We start from the raw sequence: 23,804 nt of genomic DNA, 5'->3' as shown, positions 1-23,804 counted from the left end.
CAATATCACGATAAATGACATTTCCATGATATGATTATCGTGAGTGTTTTTTATCACGATAAACGATAATATCGCTTATTGTCCCATCCCTAGAATAAACACAGAAGCACCCGGGACGACGTGGAATACGAAAGGGGAGGAGTCAAACAGAGTTCCTGTTTCTGCACGAAAAAAGGAGGTTTTGCCTCCAGAGGAAAAAACTAAGGGATATGGGTGTCCAGATTGCACGACTACAAACCTAGCAATATATTGGTCCATCATGCACAGCACGCAGAGTGTGTTGGTGTGCAGTTCAATAGTTTACACAGATGCCATGTTGTGTCCCGGTGCATGGAATGGAGAATAGACAATTCAGAGCAGCAGAGATGGAGCCTGACAGGGTGTGTTTAATGCATTAGTCACTCTTTAGCAGCTGCAGAGATGAGAGGTGGACACCCACAGATACGCATGAGCCGCGTATGTACAGACTGACGCGCACGCGCGCACACACACACACACACACACACACGCACGCAGGGGCGTCGCACCAAATTCTGGGCCCTGGGTACAAGGATTCACTGCGGGGCCCCGCATGAATGTTCTTCATACAGGGGAATTGGGAAAGCATTATTACGCTTTATTTTGTGCTTTAACTATTGAAAAATAGCAGATATACATTCAGGGACAGCAGGTGGTGAGAGAGTGACAGATAGAAAGGTATTGCAGATGGAGTGATGCTCACACAGATCAGTACTTAGTACAGGCGGGCAGTCACGGACAATCAATCAATCAAATACAAATAGACACAAACATGTATAAACCCGCAGATTGGAAACACCCACAGCTTGGGCAAAAATATGCAACATTTGGCAAAAACAGCAAGCTCACGCGTTGTTGTGAGTATGGGGAAGAACTCATTGTTCCGCAGGTCCGAGTCGGATGACCGTCGGCAGGTTAGCTACTCACCAGTGTCGGCAGGTTGGCTACTCACCAACGTCGGCAGGTTAGCTACTCACCAGCGTTAGTTTTACTGAGGTTAGGGTTAAGGTTAGGTTTAGGTCATCGGCATACCGGCCCGTCGGCATATTGACGCGGACCCGAGAGCATGTAGATATGCTATTTTCTAGGGTTTACGTGGTAATGCTTTCTGGATGAGGCCGGTTTACGAGGCTACTATAGTATAAGAATGAATACATGCAGATGATTTTACAGTGTGTATGGTGATGGTCTAGCCGTGCATACCCCAGTTATTCTGCTGTTTACCGTCCCTTCCCTTCTTGGTGGTTCCTCGTTTATTCGGTGTGTGCGTGCGTGCGTACGTGCGTGTGTGTGTGTGTGTGGGGGGGCATGGTGCTAATTCTCCCACCTGCTGCCAGTCGATTTGAGAACCTGTGACTCATCAAGCTCCTGCAGTTCAAGTACCCCGACTCTACAGCTCTACAGCTCCAGTAATCGCAAGATCGTTAAGTTCGCCAACCTGGTACTAATGTTACAGACAAGTTCAGGTTCTCTGGCAGTACTCTTGTGATACCTGAACTTAGTTTGGACTATGTCTGCCTGCCCGCCAGCCATTGTGCCATGGTTAATCAAGTATCTTTGAGGTACTTTTACTTTACTTGAGTGCTGTACATACACATTTTTCCGATATACTTGTACTTGTACTACAACTCAGAGACTGATATTGTGCACTTCGCCAACTTGAGTTACTATATTATATTATTATATTATTCAACCAAGATACCTTATGAAAAACACAAGGGGGTATAATGTGGGCTAAAGAGTTATGCAGCGGTTGTTGTTGTTCTCGCCTCAAATGTCTTTCAAAAACATTCTTGAGAGCAATGTTTAGCTGTAAAAGATGTTGCTCTTGTTTACATGGCTGTCATGTTGGATACGGCACAAAATCAAGCAGCAGGTGTCTTTGATTAGGCAGGTCTGTTATTGAGCTCATCGGTCATTATCCATTATCTATTTTATAGATTTTCTGTCACATCTGAGAAGTGTAAGATTATGTACATTCTGTGCATGTTTGAAGGGTTAGGGTACCTATGCTACCTACGCACCCATCTCTAAGCCTATCAGGGGTGCATGAGACCTTTTTGCCAAGGAAAATTTAATTGACATTGAAAATGTATCTACCGTATTTATATGAGGTAAATCCTGAACTTTTGCTATAACACACTCACCCACGCAAGCATGCACACATGGCCATGGGTAATCAGAGCCAGAGCGCATCTTCTTGCTATGGCTGTAGTAAAGTGCCTCCTCTCTTTTTAAGGGCTGATCTCCACCGAGGCCCCCTGAGCAATTAACCAATGGAACAGCCTATACAGCTGGGCTTAATTGAATGGGAATTAAAGGAGAAAAAAAGAATTGTAAAGAAATAGATAGAAAGGAAAGGAGGAAGAAAGGAGGCCGACGGATGGAAACAAATGATTGCATAATCCCATGAGAGGTCAGTAAGAGCAGGAAATCAATGGGAGATTACTGCTCTTTCTCACTCTCTCTTTCCATTCTCCTGTTGCGTAAAGTAACTAAGTACAATGCTGAGGTACTGTATTTGTACTTGAGTTTGTCCAATTTCCAATACTTTTACTTCTACTCCACTACATCGCAGAGGCAAATATTGTACTTTTACTCTTTATTTGAAAGATTTAATTACTTTGTAGATTTAGATTATTATTTAAAAAAAAAAACAATATGAACTACTTCAGCCCTATATATATTTCAGCCATTTGAAAATAGCACATCTACAAGGCTCACAATGTTGTAGATCTTGTAGAACTGTTATATTTTCAAAAGATTTTTACACATTTGAAAATGTGAAATGGGACACTGCACAATGAATACTTTTACTGTTGGTACTTAGTACATTTTGATGCCAATACTTTTGTACTTTTACTCAAGTAAATTTAGAATTCCTGATTTGTACAGAGTATTTCTACATTGCAGTAGAGATACCTTTACTTAAGTAAATGTGAGTACTTTTTCCACCACTGCCATTCTCTTCCATCCCTATCTCTGTCTCTTCTTCTTTACTTCTATGGCGTCTCTCTTTTTGTCTCCCCATCTCTCTCTCTCTCTCTCTCTCTCTGTCTCTCTCTTCCCATTCTCCACCCTCTCACTCTATGCCCGTCTTTGATTGAATCAAGGTAATAGATCGTTCCAGAAGCAACGCGCTGCCATGCGGAACCAAGGGTCGCTCAGAAGGCTTGGTCTGCAGCAGTGCTGTCTCCTGAGAGTGGAAACACACTCTCACTCCCTCTCTCTCGCACACACACACACACACACACCATCTGACACCAACATTCGCCACTGAAACCAATACTAATGACGAATCAATACTAATTTTAGTGTCAGCTTCTCTGTACAGGTAACTATTGAAGAGTGGGTGCGCAAATCTCTCTCTCTCTCACACACACACACACACACACACACACACACACACACAATCTTCCCCCGATCCCTCCTGGACAATCAATATCACCCATGTCATGGCAGTGGGCACTTCAGGTCCTCTCTGATTATCAGTATGGTCCAGTCCATCCAGGCAGCATGGATGCATGACAGAGAACGTGTGTGTGTGTGTGTGTGTGTGTGTGTGTGTGTGTGTGTGTGTGTGCGTGCGTGCGTGCGTGCGTGCGTGCGTGCGTGCGTGCGTGCGTGCGTGCGTGCGTGCGTGCGTGCGTGCGTGACATGGGATGCAGTGAAGGGCAGTGTTCCAGTTAATGATTAGCTCCTTGGATGTATTGGGAATAATAGTGACAGATAGATTAGCTCCACATCTTCAGACAGAGGAAGGAGAAGGATATGTGGACATAGAAATGGAGAGAAAGAAGTTAACCCATTTAGACCCGAGGCCGCTTTCTGAACGTTTTTTGAAAAAACTCACATATTCAAATGGCAGAGAGAGAGAGAGAGAGAAGAGAGAGAGAGAGTCTGTGTGTGTGTGTGCCTGCGTGCGTGCAGGCGTGCGTTGAAGAAGGAGAGCGAGGGAAAGAGCTAACAGTGAGAATGAAGGGGGAGAGAGAGAGAACAGTGTAGGTTCCCCTGGGTGATGATTCAGAGATAAGGAGGGATTTATTCTTTCAATAGCAGGAATTACCACCTAATGCTAACCTCATCTCTCTTCTCTTTGACTCTCATTCTCAACACTCGCCTCTCATGTGTCTCTCTTTCCCCACTTTCTCTTTTTTATGTAACTCTGTCTGCCTGGCTTTTGAGTGTGTGTGTGTGTGTGTGTGTGTGTGTGTGTGTGTGTGTGTGTGTGTGTGTGTGTGTCTTTTGCTGGTTTCTGTTAAGTTCTCGGTCTCAGTCTGGTAGTGTATTTACCGTAGGTGCTTGCCTCTTGCTCTCTCACACTTTATCTCCCCCTGCGTTTCACGCCCACTCACCCCCATACCAACATAATAGACTTTATTATAAAATAGTGGAGCATTATTATTTGTGTTAGCCTAGTTTGCCTTATTACTGTGTGTCTTTGTATGCACAGTGCACACGTACATGTACTGTTACCACCTGGACTTCAACCTGGGCCCATGGGAACCCATAAATCTACCGCTCACCCAAAGGGGAATCCCCCTTTCTCCAAAGGAGATATTAGGCTCTGTGGACTATTCTGTTCTGATACATACACAGCTGTGAGACAAATGTTCCAAAATAACAGTACATTTCATGAAGGCAGTATGTTTTAAACCCATTGTTTTCAATGAGTGAGGATTCTTAATAATGGTCACATGCAGCAGACACAGTCACACACACGCTCTAGCCATATATAGTATAGCAGATTAACTTTTGAAATTCTAATTGCCAGTCTATAAATGTCTCTCTGACTGATTAAGCCTCTGTCCATCCGGCCATCACGCTGGCATTTGATGAGTAACTATAAAACCTACGACGGCCGATAACACATATTGCAGGGCGGAAAGGTCAGAGTGCCATCTAAAATATGACTATTCGATTTCAAATATTAATTACAATCTTGCAGTTAAAAAAGAAAAACTCAATCACCTTGGTCTGAATGGCCGTATTTTAAAATTCCCACTCAATCAAACATCATAACCCACTTAGATATAAAACATATACTGATCACCATTACTGACATATCTCCTTTGAACAAATCATTTTTATAGTCTGCATTGAGCATGCCCATCAACTGACACAGTGCTAACCACAGCACTTGTTAAATGTGACCTCAGGCACGCGCGCGTGTGCTTGCGTGTGCGTGTGTGTGTGTGTGTGTGTGTGTGTGTGTGTGTGTGTGTGTGTGTGTGTGTGTGTGTGTGTGTGTGTGTGAGAGAGAGAGAGTCTGAGATGGAGAGGGATAGACCGGAGAGACAGATAAGGGAGGGAGGGAGGGAGGGAGGGAGGGAGGGGGGGGGGGGGGGGGGGGGGGGGGAGAGAGAGAGAGAGAGAGAGAGAGAGAGCAGGGGGACATTGAGTGAAACACAATATCACCTCATGGAATTGATTCAATTAAAGGGGAATGAAACCCTATAGGCTGGTTTTGTCGTTTGTTTTCCAGTTCGAACTCGAATAAAAACACGGTAGGCAAGTAAGCAGCACAGCTTCACCTAATCAACTTAAAGGAGTAGTTCATGCACCCCACAAGGACTTTTTTTTTTATTGATCACTCATGCCATGGAGACTTGAGTTCAATAATATTTTTTGGTTTTTGTCGCATTCCTAAGACAAAAATTATATATATATATATATATATATATATATATATATCAGGGTTGCCGGCCACCTTGGCCAGCAGGATTATATTTTACCGGCCAATTAATTAATTTATCGGCCATATTATAATGAATGTCACATGCGTGTTTGCAGATACTGTATGTGCAATGTGCACCCAACTGATAATTACACTATTTTATGTTAGCGCTGGGCTTCTTGCAACCACAGATGCATTCTGTTCCTGTTTTTTTAGTTAAAGGGGCACTCCACCACTTTTCAACCAATGTTCATATAATTGGTCCTCACTCAAAAATAGCTTTTTTTATTTATTTATTTTTTTTCTCAGAGGAGGGCTGTGGGCAGGTCAGAAACCCATCGTCTTGTGATATCATTGATTGCCAATCCAGCTTATAGAAACTGCAGGCTTTCTATTCCTGAAAAGTTGCAATTTTAAAGTGGAAGCCATTGTTCTCGCGATAATAAAAAAATCTAAAATATTGATGAAAAATCTTTTTGGGGAAAATGATGATGTCACAAGACGATGGATTCTGAACTTCCCACAGCTCTCCTAGGAGACTTGGACTGAGTAGAAAAAAATTGTGATATTTTATCATGAACATTAGTGAGGACCTATTATATGAAGACAGGTTGAAAAGTGGTGAACTACTCCTTTAACTAAATAATATATATTTACTTATGCAGAACTATTGCTTGCCAAAGTGTACTGCGCCAAGTGTACTGCCTGTGCGCCACCGCCGCCACACAATAGCCTACAAATTAATCTACGTATGTTTGGTCTTTACATCTCATTAAATCATAATATGCAAATATACAACCTTTGTTTTGTTTTATTAATGTTATGTTATAATGGCGCAAGGAAGGCTGACTTCTCTCAGCCACTGCGCACCACCACATCGATTTCTGCATCAGAAAGTCTTGTATAATAACCACGTGGTTCCACAGAGTTCGGGTCCCTTTTTTATAATAGTCAACTGGGTCCGTCTTGGTTCAGATCACAACGGAATCCGCACGGTTCTGTTTATCATGTAGTAAACCCCTACTCCAGTGAACAAGACAGCGCTGATTTGGGACAAGCGCTGGAGCTGCAGCTGTGAAGCTTGATGTATGCTTCGCCGTATGGCCGTGTTGCGTATCTATAGCAGACATACAAGCTCATAGCGTGGCGAATTGCAGCGTGTTGTGAGCTTGTAGCTCTGATATTTTCAACGCGCGTCACCATCGTACAACGAATAGGCCGTTAGCCGGTAAATACCGGCTAACGGCACGGGTCTCTCTCTCTCTCTCTCTCTCTCTCTCTCTCTATATATATATATATATACTGTATTAGGGGTGCAACAATACATGTATCGATATCGAAACGTTCAATACGAGGGTGTACCGAACCGAATGACCCTGTACCGAACAATACAATACAATACCACTCAACATCCACATTCCCCTGGAACCCCCTCAAGGACCCCTAGGGGTCAGAAAATACAAAGGGCAGACATATTTGCATATTATGACCACACCAGGGGGTAATGTTGACTCCATAGACACATACAAAACAGAAAAAGTACAAAACTGACACCACCTCTTTAAGCTATGGTCTGACCGTATAGCTTGTGTGTGTGTCACTTGTAATGTGTTGTTAAAACATACTGTAATGTGTCTCTCTGTTTTCCCCCTCTTGTTTCTTCTGCTATTGCCTACCTCTTTCCCTTATTTGCTTCATAATAATACAATAATAATAATAATAATGACCTCCTTTTCACGTCTTCTCTAAATCTCTATTTCGTCATCAATTTTGAGGTAACTGCATCAAGGTTACAAACTAGCCTTGAATTAACTAACTTAACCTAAACTTAATAACTTATATATAAATAAATAATAATGGCCAAGTTGCAGATAGGGTTAGGGTTAGATAAAAACAGCCTCTTATTTACACTGACATTCTGGTCATGACACAGGGTCACACCTGGAGGTTCAACGAGTACAACAGCCGGATGCAATAATGCCAGCTTTACAGCGATAAGCCAAGGGTACAATAAAGATTATACTACAGTAGTGTTCATTCGAAAGATTCCACTGCTCCCTTCCTATATATATCTATATATAAATCATATATCCCTCGTCCTCTCCTCCTCGCTGACCTCTGGCCTCCATCAATTTCCTCTTTCTTCACTCCATCTGTGTTTCTTTCTGTCTCTCCATCCATACCTCCATGCCTCCTTCACTCCACCTGTCCTTAACTCTCCCACACTCCTTCACTGACCTCTCCTTTCTGCTGTAAGTGAGGTGCTTGCTGCAGTGAACCTGACCAGTCATTTAACAGCGTTCAGTTCATTGATATGCTAGTAAAGACAGACGTACAACTAGTGATGCGTTTAAATGGATATGTGAATCTGAGTGAAAAGCAATGTAAAGAGCATATTCCACTATGTTTTATGATGTGCAAATGGAGAGTTACTTTGAGTGCATTTGGAATACTTTCAACCGTGAATTGAATTAGAAGTGTATTGATGAATTAGGTACAATACATTTTTGTGACCTCAGGCATTATGCTACATCATACAGGGAACCGGTGCCAGGGTGAGAGATTGTGAGTCTATGGCAAACCCTGGCATCTGTTGTTGACTGGGGCCCCACAGGACCCTATACTTGGGCTGCTCCCTTTCTCCCTCTACATCAAATCTCTTCGCTGAAAATAGCTATCTATAAGCTCACAATGCACCGCAACACGACATGTGAGGTTGTAGATCAGCTATTAGGTGAGTCCGCAATTGTTTTTACTCGTTTAGACCTTTCGGCCACATGGAGCCGGCGTTTTGGGTGCGCACATATGAAAGTGGATCCCAGAGTGAATAAATCTGAAGACGCCAACCTCGCGTCTCCTTGTGTACAACCACATACACATATTTTCTGAAACGATGACGCTACAGCACAACCTCTCGCTTAACCTGCATGCGCCGAGCCGCCCCCTCCCCCAACATCAACAAACACGCTGGCTCCCGTCGATAGGGCTTTTACAGTACAATGCACGTCTTTGTGTGTACATGGCCTAATTCTACACATTATGTAGGATTCAAGATTATGGAGCTTCAAAATGAATGAAAATGAAAGTGGCTTTACAAGTGCATTTACGTACCTGCGTTCGGAGGCATGGCTAGCGGAGTACAGCCATCGTCTTGGCCTGTAGATGGAGATGACAGTAATCGCTGGGCCAGGAAGGCAGAGATGGGCTGGACCAACATAGATGTCAGACTACCACCATCTTCTCTGGAAATACCAACTACAGTGAGAGTGAGAGAGAAAGATTTTATTTATTGATCCGGTGTGGTCTGGCCATTCTTATAGCGTTGTTGTTGGATGGAAACCTTGTATGTCCAAAACCGTTTAGTATTTATCATTTTAAAAATAATTTAAAACAACGCCTATGATGAAGCAGGGCTTTACTTTACGAACATACAAATGTGAAACTTGGAGATACAAGGTTTCTGCCCGACAGTGACGATATACAGTAGCTCAAAGGGTTTGGCCAGCAGACGGGCGCTTCACTCGCGTTTCCTGGTTCTCCCTCTTGTCTCGTTACCAACCTATACTGTAGGCTAGGCAACATCATTTCTTGGGGAAATGCAACCATTAGCAGAACTACAGTGACAGTAAGACATGATGGTGTGGAAAAGAGGAGAACCCAGGCAGCAGCCTCACCCTGCGTGGTAAATAAGTAGGGTGAGGAGGGTGCTCAGGCCAGCAGGAGCAGCGGTGCATCAGTGCTCTGGCTCCAAGCGGGATCAAAGCCAGCAGCTGGCCTGTCAGGGAACAGAACTACAGACGCTGGAAGCTCATCTCTGGCAGCTTCTTTGTAAAGAATTTAAACATTTTAGGCAGTAGATTACAACTGCTAGCTAATAGGCACGCACGCACGCACGCACGCACGCACGCACGCACACTTCTGTCAAGCCAAGGTAAGGTTTTATCAAGGTAAAATATTGCCCCGCATGTTGCCTGACATACTGTAGGTTGTAGCTTGGCCGCACAATGTCACAGGTACAGTACATCCAGTTCAACTGACAAGGTGGATAAATACAATTTCACCATTGTCATGTGGCACAGTGAGACAGCCCAAATCATGCAGTGTGCCTTCAGTTAACTGTAAGATCATTAATTATTGTGGTTGCTATAGGCAACACACTATTGTTCTCTTATACAGAAGAGCACGCAAGTACTGTGTTCGGTGACAGTACAAAGGCAGGACCAGTGAGGGAGCACTTCTATATCTGCATTTTTTGAATAGCTTAAGTCTAAAATAATGGTTAAAGTTGTTTCCAGGTCTAAAATGGTTAAAATGACAGACATCGCCATCCTTAAGAGTCCCTGTGCTTACACTGGTGGGGCTAGGCTGGCAGACAGCAGGCATTAAGTTGTTTGTTTATGTGCTGTTGATTCCATCTCAGTAATTGCCATAGGCAACAGGATACGTTCAGCCTGAGTGCACCACCACAATCTACACATTGTTAGATAGCTACTGTAGCAAGAGATACAGTACTGTATGTATGCCCCTTCATCCAGGACAAAATGCTCAAAGTGTTTGTGTGTGTGTGTGTGTGTGTGTGTGTGTGTGCGCGCGTGCGTGCGTGCGTGCGTGCGTGCGTGCGTGCATGCTTTGGTTTTTTGTCTCCTCTCTGGGTTTCCGTTCATCTATCAGCATCTATCTCCTGCCTTCCTGTTCCATGTGTATAGTGTTGCATTCTTTCTCTTACTGTATACTTCTCCATCACCACCCTCCCACTCTCCTAGTTTCCTTCTCTGTCAATTCAGCATCCTCTTTGCAGTCTTGCCTGCCAGACTGAATACAAACAGCAGAGCAGAGTTGGTTTTCACGCAAAGCACAAGTCACCCAACAGGACAAGTATAGGATCATGAAAATGACACTTTGAATTACCCTGTTTCATTTTTCACCTCTCCCACTTGATCTCCTCAGCCAAGACTTCAATCCTTCCACCACTGTTGGGACCCTACATTTCCGACATTAAAATTGCCCTGATGACTACTACAGTTGATGCAGTGGAGGTAAGGACAATGAGCAATACAAAAATTAAAAAGGAAAAAAGAAAAAAATTAAAAAGAAAATAACAAGAAACCTTAAATTGGAAGATTGTTGTGTACGCGTGCACACACACTCTTAGTCCATTGCACATGATTTCAGCCAGGCAATACGTTTAATGATGCTCTTTAGGAGCTGCAATGAACCCAGGGGTGGTGTTATTGGGGCGCGCACGCGCGCGCACACACACACACACACACACACACACACACACACACACACACACACACACACACACACACACACACACACACACACACACACACACACACACACACACACACACACACACACACACACACACACACACACACACACACACACACACACACACACACACACACACACACACACACACACGCACGCACACACACACACACACGTGTAACTAAACCACATCAACTGTACAAACTGTCTAACACTCAATCACTCAGGCCTCCAGCAGTGAATGAGATGGTGCTGTGTGCAAAGAGCAATCAGTAGTCCATGCACCTCCACCTCCAATAAGATGGAAACCGAGGGGGAAATTATTCATTAAGGAGGCTGGATCTGTCCCCATTTCTCTACATGCCCTTGATTAGGTCCTGAGACTAAATTCTCCTCTGTTTTATTCAAATGGGAGATAATTATTAGCGAGAGCAATGAGAGAAGTACCTGAAATGAATACCCTACCATAGATGGTTTGAGTCAGTGATAATCTCACCGGCAGATAATGAGCTGCAGGTTATGATAACTCAGTGAACTCAACAATAGTCCATCCTACACATGCATATATACTGTAGACACAAATGGACACAGGCACGGAGGGATGCATTTGTGCGCAGGTGCGTGTACAAATACATACTGTGTGCACGGTGCACAGACAGACCCAGTTATGTACGTGCATAAACCACACGGCCACGCAAACGCACGCTTATTCACATGCACGCTAGCACGCACACACACACAGAGTCGTGACTGCATGGGCTGATAATTCTCACAAATTACATTTCCAAGCATTACAATATGAGAATTAACAGGAAGTGGAAAATGTGGCTCTATTTGGACTCATTAACCATTACCACATTCTAATTGAGTCAGGAGCAGTGACTTGTGAGCCCTGGAGGAAGAGACTCATTAGAGATCATTAAATATGATAATGTGGTTTCTCTCTCAGTCACTGTTCGGAAACAAAACCGCTTTTGTTGTACCAAACACCAAGCATGGAAACGGTTCATCACAGAGTGTAGTAAAAATACAACAACGCAAGTGAGGTTTTAGTAGAAGCATTTGTACTGCAGTTAAAGTCCACTTGCATAGAAACATGCTATAATAAAGTAAAAACCCTGTGCATTTTTGGTGGAAATCCACATTTATCAATCTGGAAACACTCTACTCTGGCCCCTAGCGTCACAATAAACCTGTCAGTAAGCTTTGTGAATAACTTGTTTTATTCTGATACCATCAATCATTTTGTGGGACTAGGCATTGTTGCTTTTCTTTCTTTTCTTTCATTTTACTGTTAATATTCCATTTGGCCATGGCAGGCAATGGTGAGTTTAAAAGGGTACAGAATAGCATTCTAGTAGCTCTGTTGACTCTTCTAGACTGTACAAAAGAAATAATATATAATAAATATTACACAGAAATGTGTCGCATATTTATACACACATGCACATTCTGTACGCAGTAAAACACATATTGTACTGTGTGGGTCAATTTGATTGAATATGTCCACTCTCAGACTTAAATGAACACTCAATGCAGTTTATACAAGCATAGACTCCCACACGTGCGCGCGCGCACACACACACACACACACACACACACACACACACACACACACACACACACACACACACACACACACACACACACACACACACACACACACACACACACACACACACACACACACACACACACACACACACACACACACACACACACACACACACACACACACACACAGGGGTGTCGCAGCACATTCTGGGCCCTGGGTACAAGAATTCACTGTGGGGCCCCTGTGCTTTAACTATTGTAAAATAGCAGATATTTAAGCTCACAGCTCATTGCGAGCTTGTAGATCTGCTACTTTTGAAATGTCTTGAAAATCTTTCAATATTTCAAATCCTTCTAAGGTTTTTTGAAGAAGAAAAAAAAAAAAAAAAAGGTTTCTATGTCAGTGGTGCTCAAACATTTTCATGTCAAGGACCCCCAAAATGATATGCGTTTGGCCACGGACCCCCATCTCAAAATATTTAGTTCCAGGGACCCCCCAGAAGCAAAATTTGAGTTACAAAAATACATACTGGGCTTAAAAAAATACATACTGTATATTCAAAGATTTGCTAAAAGATTTTTCAAAAATAGAATCTACAAGCTCGCGAGTGCGAGCCGCGCTGCGAGCTTGTATATCTGCTATTTTTCAATAGCTAAATAGCTATAAAATAATTAAGGTCCCTCCACCTTGGGCCCTGGTAACTCAGTCCCACCTCCCCCCCCTTTTGACACCCCTGCACACACACACACGCACACCCCTGCATCCAATCTGGCGGGCAGCATTGATAAATGGCTCAGTTGAGACATATAGAGTAACTTTCCTCATTGGACACAGGGACGTGAACAGCATTGAAGATCTACAGGAGCCATTTCAGATTCATCTTCCAGACAGAGGTAGAGAGCAATTTGTTCCAATTTGGTTTGTCCCAGACAGTTGTGATTATGGACTTGTAGTGAGTTTAAGGATCCCACAGACATGTTTAAATTGATCTACAAAACATTGATTTCTCAAGACATAATATTTGATTATCTCCACCAGTACGATCGTTAGTCAAAATCAGACCGGCAAGTCACTTCTGCCCCCGCCTGCGTCTCCGAGTCTGTTTTACCTCCCTCTTCGCGTTATAAACCTGATATTTGCTATAGCAGTAATATTTGAATGAAACCGTTAATGCTGTTTGTGAGACCACCACTAGTCTGTGAATTGTTCTTTATTGTACTTAACCCGGGTACAAGGATTCACTGCGGGCCCCCCATGAATGTTCTTCATAGGGGGAGGGGGTTCAACCCATTTAGACTGGGAACGCATTGTTACGCATTATTTTGTGCTTTAACTATTGAAAAATAGCAGATATACAAGCTCGCTTGTAGATCTGCTATTTATTAATTTTTTTGTCTGAATATTGACCCGATTCTATGACCCGATTCTATGTCTTCTAAATCCACTGTTTCTATGTCAGTGTTGCTCAAACTTTTTCATGTCAAGGACCCCCAAAATTATATGTATTTGGCCACGGACCCCATCTCAAAATATTTAGTTCCAGGGACCCCCTAGAAGCTAAATTTGAGTTACAAATGTTCGCTTAAAAAATACATATATTTTGCACACATTTTCATGACTTTTCAAAAATAGCAGATCTACAAGCTCGTGAAACAAGGTGATTTTGTATTTATTTTTTATTAGGTGGAGTTTTTTATTTATTAAATGGGTTACATTGTATCACTCCAGGATTTTGTTCCCCCTCTGATCCATACTTTTTCTCAACTTTGTGCCTAATCCATACGCTACCCTCAGCACCGAGGACAAACGCAGCAACCCTTGAAAAATCTCCAGACGTTTCTTTGAACGACTCTTTCCAGTCGATACCTTTCTCTGCTTGGTGTAGCAAGTGTCAACAAAGCATCTCACCTTCTGAAGAAGATTAATAACCCATGACCTGATAGGAAAAAAAGAGACAAAAGAGAAGAGAAGAAGGGAGAAAAGAAAGGTCTAGACGAGAGGGGCCAGGTAACAAGGGGGAGAATAGAGGAAAGGAAAAAATAAGCTGTGTGCTAAATACGTGTTTAATGTGAATCCATGAACTTGCACATAACAAGTGACTGCATGAAGTGAAATATAAACATAGTATATAATGTAAACTGTGGAAATTATTTGACAGCTCCTTCCAGGATGCTCAACGTGAACAAGCTGTTGGTACTCCAAACAACAGGACAAAGCGATGGAATATTTAACACAATGGGACACTCGCGTCAAATCATAACTGAAGCACAGTTTACAGTATAATTTAATCCTAAATGATCATCGTAATTACCCATGGCAGCCTGCTCAAACACGCTGCTGACCCGTGCAGTGTCAACAAGCTGTAAAATCAACAGAGGACTGGTGGAAAAGAACATCCTATCAGCAGCTGGAGATGAAGTGTATCTCTTTTGAAGTTCAACTACCTGCTCCAACAAACCTAGCAAGAGCATGTGTCAGAGCCTCACTCGGTCTCACTCCATCTCCTGTTCTAGCAGCCTTTATTCTCTCTTATCTCTTTCTCCATCACCTATTCTAGCAGTCTCTCATCTCTCTCACACCTGTTCTAGCAGCGCAGCCTCACTCTCTGTCACTCATTCCAAGTAGAAGTTCTCTGCCCGAACCCGACCCGACATTTAGGGTAAATGTCAGTAGGGCCTCGGGCTCAATGAAAAAAGAAAATATATTTTTCTATTATTTTATTAGTGTGGTTGCCCAAAAGGGCAACACATTATATTCCTGGGGAAACTTTATTTCTAGTGTAACTTTTCCGCTGCCATTGGAAATTGACAGACAGACAGACTTCTGTCCAGGAGTGGGAATCAATAGGGAATCAATTGGTCGAGTTTCACATGACAGTTAGCTTACTGCAGAATATAGTCACGTCAGCAACCACACTTGTAATTTCCAATTGCATCTTTTCTAGTTAGTGTGGTTGCCCAACAGTGCAACACATTATAGTCCTGGAGAAACTTTATCTATTACTAGAGTAACTTTTCCAGAAACTTTATTGATTACTAAGGTAACTTTTCCACTGCCATTGGAAATGGCAGGGATAGGGAATCAATAGGGAATCAATGGGAGTGGGAATCAATAGGGAATCAATTGGTCGAGCTTCACATGACTAGCTTTACTGTAGAATATAGTCAGCAACCACACTCGCATTTTCCAATTGCATCTTTCTAGTTACTATTAGTCTGTGATAGAGTTCTCAAATTCTTTCCAAACCCGACCATACCCGACCCGACGTTTTCGGGCCTAAAATGTATGCTAACTAGTCCCCAGGTAGGGCCTCGGGCTGGCCCAGTTAGGGCCCGGTTAGGGCCGGGCCTTAATTTTCAGGCCTGTTGAGAAGTCTAATTCCAACTCTCCCTCTCACTCCTGTTCCACCAGCCTCTCATCTCTCTGTCATGATAACATCTCTGTCCCTCCGAGCTCCCTCCGAGCTCCCTCCGAGCTCCCCATCATCTCTCCTCACCCTCCTCTCCTCCCACTTTCTCTTCCCCCTTTTCCTCCCACTCTCCTCCTTCCATCCCACTCTCCCCTCCTCCCGCAGTACTCAAGAGTGTTCAGGAAAGTGAGAACTAGGCAGATCAATACCCAGGCAGTTTCCACAGCCTGTAAATCAGCCTTTCCATTACCAAACGCTAGTATTAACAGATACCTAGAAGGACATACTCTACTGCAGGGGTCTTCAACAGGGGGTCCGGGACCCTAAGGGGTCCTCAGAGTTACTACAGGGGGTCCTCCAAATCCTTGTGTGATAGAAACTTTTTTTTATATTAACCACGTCCTAGCGTCCATATTTGGAGAACTTTAGCCAAAAATACAAGCTCACAATGCCTCACGCTGTGAGGCGTTGTGAGCTTGTAGATCGGCTATTTTCGGCAAATAGCTTTGGTGTGGAGGGGGAAAAGAGCAGACTAAGTACAGAGTGAAAGGTCAAATGTATTGACGGTTCAAGTGGTTAAATATCAAAACACAAATTGACATGAATCCAAAATACACTGAAAATTGTGCTGTCAAACAATGAAACTACTGTATATAGAATCTATGAAAAGCTTGTGGGGGTCCCTGCTTCATCTCTCTCTCAACTAAGGGGTCCTCAGCCTGAAAACATTGAAGACCCCTGCTCTACTGTATATGAATGCATGTGTGTATGAGCCCAGGTGTGTGCTTGTTTATATCTCTTCCTCTGGCCTGTCCCGCAGTAACATCCTCAGTATTACTTTAATTCTATGTGAGACCAGTATGGGTCCATTTGGGGCAATTTTGTACACTGACTGAGGATTTTCCTGTCTGGTTGTGTTTGTACCTCCATCTTCCTGATCACCGTGGACGACTCAGCTAACAAACATGGACAGCACAATTTTACTTGGTGTACAAATGCAACCGAATAAACCCTTATTGGTCCCTTTGGGATACATGTACATTATACATAATACACTCACAGTTACAAATGGAGACATTAATAGTAAAATGTTTACTGTGTACCAAACCAAACTAGTGCACTGCAAAGGCTGTAAACACTGTACACAATTGCAGAAAGCCAAAGCTCAGGAATTAAATTGCCTGTTTGCCCAGTTGACATCCATGTAATATTGATTGTTTACTATGAGAAACTGCACATCATGTCTGTGTCTGTCCGGAACCAAATCCCTTTTATACCCATATGTGGAGATCCCTGTGATGCCAGGGGAACCAAATCCCTTTTATGCTCATATGGAGATATGGAGATCCCTGTGATGCCAGGGGAACCAAATCCTTTTTATGCCCATATATGGAGATCCCTGATGTCATCAATATTAAGCCCATATCTGTGAATATCTATGGGTATGAGGGGTCTCCAATCTCCATATTATGGGTAACTGGTCCGATATACATCACTGGCCAGATGGCCATATGGTATGGTCGCTTTTCACACTTTTTTGCGACCGTCAGGGAGCAGTTTACTATGAAAACCTCCACCGGCCGTCCGTCCGTCCGTCGGTCGGTCGGTCGGTCGGTCACACGTCACACGTCACACCTTTGCCCTGCTCATATCTCCGCATCAGTATATAGGGCTTGTTTGTTTATTGTATGACATCACGCCACATCATCAGCTGTGGACTCTGTGATGTCATCGTATCGCATCAGTATATAGGGCTTGTTTGTTTATTGTATGACATCACGCCACATCATCAGCTGTGGACTCTGTGATGTCATCGTATCTCCATATATGGCCATCTCCGTATATGGAGATATAAGTCGTCCATGCCCAAGTATGGGCTGGTGAGGTCAGACTTTGTGTGATGCGTAGGTTATCTCCATATATGGAGATTCAACATTCCAGGCAATGCTCTCTTCCCTGGTGAGAATTGCCCCTTTATATAGGGCTTGTTTGTGTATTGTATGACATCACGCCACATCATCAGCTGTGGACTCTGTGATGTCATCGTATCTCCATATATGGCCATCTCCGTATATGGAGATATAAGTCGTCCATGCCCAAGTATGGGCTGGTGAGGTCAGACTTTGTGTGATGCGTAGGTTATCTCCATATATGGAGATTCAACATTCCAGGTGTAACTATGGCTACCCGTATGACGTGAGAGGTGGAGGTTGTGATATTTGTGGAGATAAGCGACCAACGGTCGCTTGTCTCCCGATTAGGGAGTCTTACTGGTAACCGCGTCTTACTGGTATATAACTTTGTAGTTTGCATATCTCGAGAACCGTCCAACTGATTGACTCCAACCCGGCCTGTGTGTCTCCAATGACCGAGGGGGTCCAGTGAGTGCCCAGTGAAGTCTGTCCAATCAGAGGATCTCCAAACATATATTGTATATAAAACTGCAAATCCCCCTGTATGGAGATCCTTGGTGTCAGCAATAAGACGTTATGGTGCTGCCAGGAACAAAGGCGCCTCAAGTCAAATTCAGGCTGGTCCAGTGCATCTCAGGAGCGGGACTGGTAGGTATGAAGAAAGAAGGCACTGGAGCAGACTCAGACAATTAAAGCCTTTTTAATTACAGGGAGCAGGCAAATAATGTGACCACGTTTCGATGTCAATACATCTTCATCAGGTCATGACCTGATGAAGATGTATTGGTATCGAAACGCTGTCACAAATTTGCCTCCACCCTGTAATTAAAAAGGCTTTAATTGTTCAAGTCATAGTACTTCCGTCATAGACTGGCCTCCAAGTAATGCGATGCACAGCTCAAGACCTATTTCTTTGCTCTTGCTTTTAGCTGAATTTTTAAATTTCTGTGCTGCTGTTGAAGTCTGCAATGCTCTTAAAATGTTTTATGTTCTTATTTTTCTCTGCTTTATTGTAATCATGTGTAAAAAATGTTTCTGTTTTTCTGCTCTGTAAAGCGCTTTGAGCTGCATTTCATGTCATGAAAGGTGCCATACAAATAAAGTTTAATTATTATTTAATATTATTATATACTCACCCAGTAGGCTAAAGTAGGTATACAGTTAATTTAACCCTCACAGGTCCATTTTCTTTAACTCATTGTTACATTAGTTAGTAGACTTACTAACAATACTGCCAAATAGGACAGTTTATAGAACAGAGACGATGTTCATGGAATCACCTTCGTCACCAACACCAAACAAACCTTCCAACTTTCATGTTGGCCCAATAACATTTTAAGATGGATTATGCTGTTTCCTTTTCTTTGCTATTTCCCCATATATTGAGACAGGAGCTGTCACTGTATAGCTCTTGCAGTGTGCAGAGAGTAGGTCAGATATCTTTTTATATTCATAGGTGAGCAAGAATGAGAACATGTTGTAATTTACATTCACCACAGAGAATAAACAAGGAAGTTAGGTTTAGAGTTTTTTTTTAATAATATTATGAAGCTTTTCTTGTTGAAAGTTCCATAAGGAAAGTATTTTCTCTCACACTCTCTCTTTCATTCTTTTATGTCACTTCCACTTTCCCATGCCATCAAGACTTTCATTAAAAAAATCTAGGTGTGAGTGAGCATACCTGACCAATAAGACTTGTCTATTTGCAGTTAGCTGACCAGGTTATGCTCGTTCTACAAAATGACAAGTGCTGAGAGAACGAGAAAGTACAGGGAGAAACTAAACAATGACCCAGCAAGGAGAGAGGAGCCAAAGGGGCGAGACTGCATTTTCTACGAAGAGCAGGAGGTTGTCTGTGGCATAGCAGAACCGCAACAAGGCAGCCGGTTTGCTACCCTCACCAAATACGACTGGCTGATGTACAATACAGTCTAAATGTATAATCTAATCTGATCTAATACTTTTGTACTTCACTCACTGGACTGGACAGTGGACAGTGTTAAGGTAGGACCCGAGACAAAACTAGCGAAAATAGCTGATCTACAAGCTCTCAACACGTTGTGCTGCGAGAGCTTGTAGATCAGCTATTTTCGGAGTTGCGCAACCCAGCACTCTTTAGCTAGTGGAGATGTGGTGTAATGTCATGATTCCTAATTACATTTGTTCAACACAAAATGCTGTGTTCAAGTTCAGGAGACTTCGGAAAAAAGCAATTTACCTGAATGCTGAGTTCTGTTTCCACTAATTGGTGTTAATAAAATGTTGCCTTGGCTCCAAGTGTGGCTATGCGCCTTATTGTCTCTTTAGGATCCTTCTGCCGTGGGCCGGCAGAAGACTTAGGTGTGCGTAGCATTCCTGTGCACATCCTCATCATCCATCTACTACTACAATTCTTTCTTATCCCATGTTAAAGCCCTACAATAATATCCTGTTCAGAAATATTAAGGCCATGTTATCCTGGGTAATTGTTTAATCAATCAGTAAAGTTCAGTACTCACTAATAGGTAGGTTAAAACACAGTTTGCTTTGACACATGAAGATATGATCATACGGTGTGACACTAAATCATTTGGTGTGACATTCCAAATAGCGAAAAATCATACCTTTATTGATGATTAAACCAAAAAAATGTTTATGGATTACATAGAGATTATCAGGAAGAGTCACAAATATTTGTGTAATTTTAGAGAAAGTTTTGACAGAATACATTTAAAATATGTTGTAAGATCATGAACATGGGCCTCACACAGAGTGTCGATTATGAAAAAAATATACAGATATAATTAATTTTCAAAAAACTATAGTGGATCACTGGTTAGTTATGATAAAGGACTTTGATAAAGTGAGTAACTTAAGAAAGATGTACTCCATTTTCATTTTATGAACAATTATTTTCATGTCACAACATATGACGATTTTAGGCACAAGTACAACAAACTGCTGAATAAAGTCTGATTCCAATAAAATATCTAAAAACAAAATGTATTTCCATAAGGTTGAGAGTGAGTAGAACAAAAGTAAATAACTTTTATGCCTGCAATTTAAAGTTTTTTTAAAAACACATTTTTTGGGGCGTCACGTCACTGACCCATATACCATACTGCCATGCTGCAAACTGGTTTATCAGGGGAAGAATATACTGTAAATACAGGCAACAGCGGATACTGAAAATACATTGCTGTAAAATACTGCTCTCTCAATCACATGTGTGTGTGAGAGAGAGAGAGAGAGAGAGAGAGAGAGAGAGAGAGAGAGAGAGAGAGAGAAAGAAGCAGTTTTTAACAGACAGTCAAAGAGTCAAGAGTGCAAGTTGGGCAGAATGAATAACAGAGTCTCCCACGGTGATCAAAGCAGGGAACAGGAATGCATTACAGTTAATAAGCACTGCAGGAGGCTGCTCTCTCATCTCCCTGAACATGTGACGCCACAGTGCTGGACACTTTGCTAAGCACAGTGGTGGAAAAAGTACTCCCATTTCTCACTTTAGTAAAAGCATCAATACTGCATTTTAGAAATACTCTGTAACAAGTAAAAGTCTTTTCTAATTTTCTACAAAATATAAAGTACAAATCTACAAAATAGTAACTAAAGTTTCCAAATAATTGTAGTGGAGTATTTGCCTCTGAGATGTAATGGAGTAGAAGTAAAAGTACATAAAATTGTAAAGTAAAAAATACCTCAAAATTGTACTCAAGAAAGGTACTTGAGTAAATGTGCTTAGTTACTTTACAGCACTGCTTTTATCGCACAGAATATGTGACACCACAGTGCTAGAGACTTCGCTAAGCACATACTGAGAAGGAGCAGTGGTGGAGTACACAAGGTAAAACAAGCTTTAGATTATAGTTTTGTGTGTCTATCCTTTTGATCATTATATGGACATGTACTTGTATTCTATTTTATCAACAACAAAAAAGAAGAACAAATAAATCTTCCACCTCTCAGAGAGAGAGAGAGAGAGAGAGAGAGAGAGAGAGAGAGAGAGAGAGAGAGAGAGAGAGAGAGAGAGAGACACACACAGGGAGATGCAGGAAGATAGAGGTGCAAAGGGGAAGAGATACTGTAGAGATGCACTGCCAAAGAGATATGGAGAATACTTCCTGCGCTAGTCGATATATACAGGCGCTAGCTTTGTGGAGTGGTGCGATCCACTCTCAGCCCTGCGGTCAAACTGACCCGCTTAGCATGGTCCACTTATTTCAATATTTCTATGGCCAAGAGAGGTAGCCGGCCTACACAAACAGGCAGACCCAGATTAATGCACGGGCTCAACGGGACGCAGCCCACAGGCTGAGAGCTCCAGGGGACCCCAAGGCCTGTGAGCGCCTATCAATCATGATCTTTTTTTCCCCTTATTTCTTTCTCACAGTTAACTGTAACAGCCTTTCACATCCTCTGCCAGTGTGTGTGTGTGTGTGTGTGTGTGTGTGTGTGTGTGTGTGTGTGTGTGTGTGTGTGTGTGTGTGTGTGTGTGTGTGTGTGTGTGTGTGTGTGTTCTGCATGCATGTGTAGAGCCCGATAGTCAACAAAATATGACACATAAATGTGTTCACTGTCATTTTTTTTATGTCCCCCCCCCCCCCAGAAAATATCATATCAAATCACATCACAACATTTTCTAAACTCTCATAAATTACAAAATAAATATAAAATGTTGAACGTATGTGAACTGTAATTCTGTGAAATTATTGCAGACTTCTCAGTTTGAAAAGCAAGAAAGAAGACATTTTCTAATTCCTTAAGCTCTCATCAACTGGACTCTAGAGTGATGCCTTTTGGGAATGCATGCCCCTCCGGTTATGTAATATGCATTGTCAGAGTATTTAGTGCAGTACCCATTAATTGGTGGCTAGTCTCGGGCGTCAGTACTATGACATACTGATGACATCAGGGATCTCCATATATGAGCATAAAAGGGACACAGATAGAGATTTAGGTTTATAGATACTAGGCCTACCGGTATTGTGGAATGATACAAGTCAGTTATGCAATACCCATTGTACTTGTGAGAGTATTAGTTGTATTAGTGCGGTACCCACGACCATAGTAGCCTACTAGTTTATGACATCAGTACTGGTCACCCAGTACTTTTTTTTCTTCTTTTCCTACTGTACATGTTTATCCCACAATTTTGTAACACATTTTTTTCACCCAATGCCAATTGCCTAAAATGTAATCCCGGGCGCTAGCTCATTCTGCCAACCTGGAGAGAGCCCTGAACTGGGCTCATGCTTCCTTCAGTGCGGAGTGTAAAAGTATCAATACCAATGTAGAAATACTCTGTTAAGTTAAAGTCCGGAATTCAAATTCTTGGTATCAGTATTGGTATAAAAATGAAGTTAAAGTACCAAAAGTAAAGTAACCTACAGTAGGCTACTCATTGGGCCGAATGTCCCAATTCACAAGTTCAAAATGTATATATTTTTTTGAAAATAGCAATGTATTGCATTGTGACACATTGTGAGCTTGTAGATCTGCTATTTTTAAATGGCCAAACTATATATAGGACTGAAGTGGTTAAGGTTAATGTATGTTTTGTAATAATAATCACAATCTACAAAGTAAGTAAATGTACTTAGTTACTTTACACAGATTTTTGGGTAACCTGGACATTATCTTCATTCAGTAAAAGGTCAAGGTCTCATCGTGTCTCACAAATAATTGTGGAGGACTAGAAATTATTCTTCACTCAAGAAAAGAATATCTGTATTCTGAGCAAAATAAATATTGTTAAAAAAGAAGAAAAATTAAATCTAACCATACAGCACCAGCTGTGCAAGTCTTTATTTGGTTGTATTGCTCTGTCTCAAAAAGAGAAAATGCATTAATAATTTACAGTATGTAAGATGCCAACTGCTGCTTCCCAATGAGTGGCCGCCAAAAAATATTGTTGTTTTAATTGACCTTGATTGTGTTTTGATATTCCTATGTCGCCAAAGTAGCAGACCAAGGGAA

The 23,804-nt window shown here is 42.2% G+C and overlaps 1 protein-coding gene across 1 annotated transcript in view; it reads right to left on the bottom strand.

Moving 5' to 3' along the window:
* naaladl2 (N-acetylated alpha-linked acidic dipeptidase like 2) overlaps nucleotides 1-23,804 on the bottom strand; it is a gene marked incomplete at its 5' end in the record, with an annotated part of 278,337 nt that overhangs the window by 150,461 nt on the left and 104,072 nt on the right. The window contains one exon of the mRNA XM_080724924.1: nucleotides 8,807-8,950. Within this exon, the coding sequence (XP_080581050.1) occupies nucleotides 8,807-8,950 (144 nt within the window). The remainder of the gene's footprint in view (nucleotides 1-8,806; nucleotides 8,951-23,804) is intronic.

This window comes from Nannobrachium achirus (genome assembly GCF_963921795.1).
Source record: "Nannobrachium achirus genome assembly, chromosome: 1".
NCBI classification, from domain to species: domain Eukaryota; kingdom Metazoa; phylum Chordata; class Actinopteri; order Myctophiformes; family Myctophidae; genus Nannobrachium; species Nannobrachium achirus.
Note: the sequence above shows the minus strand (reverse complement) of the source record. Positions and strands in the feature narration are given on the sequence as shown.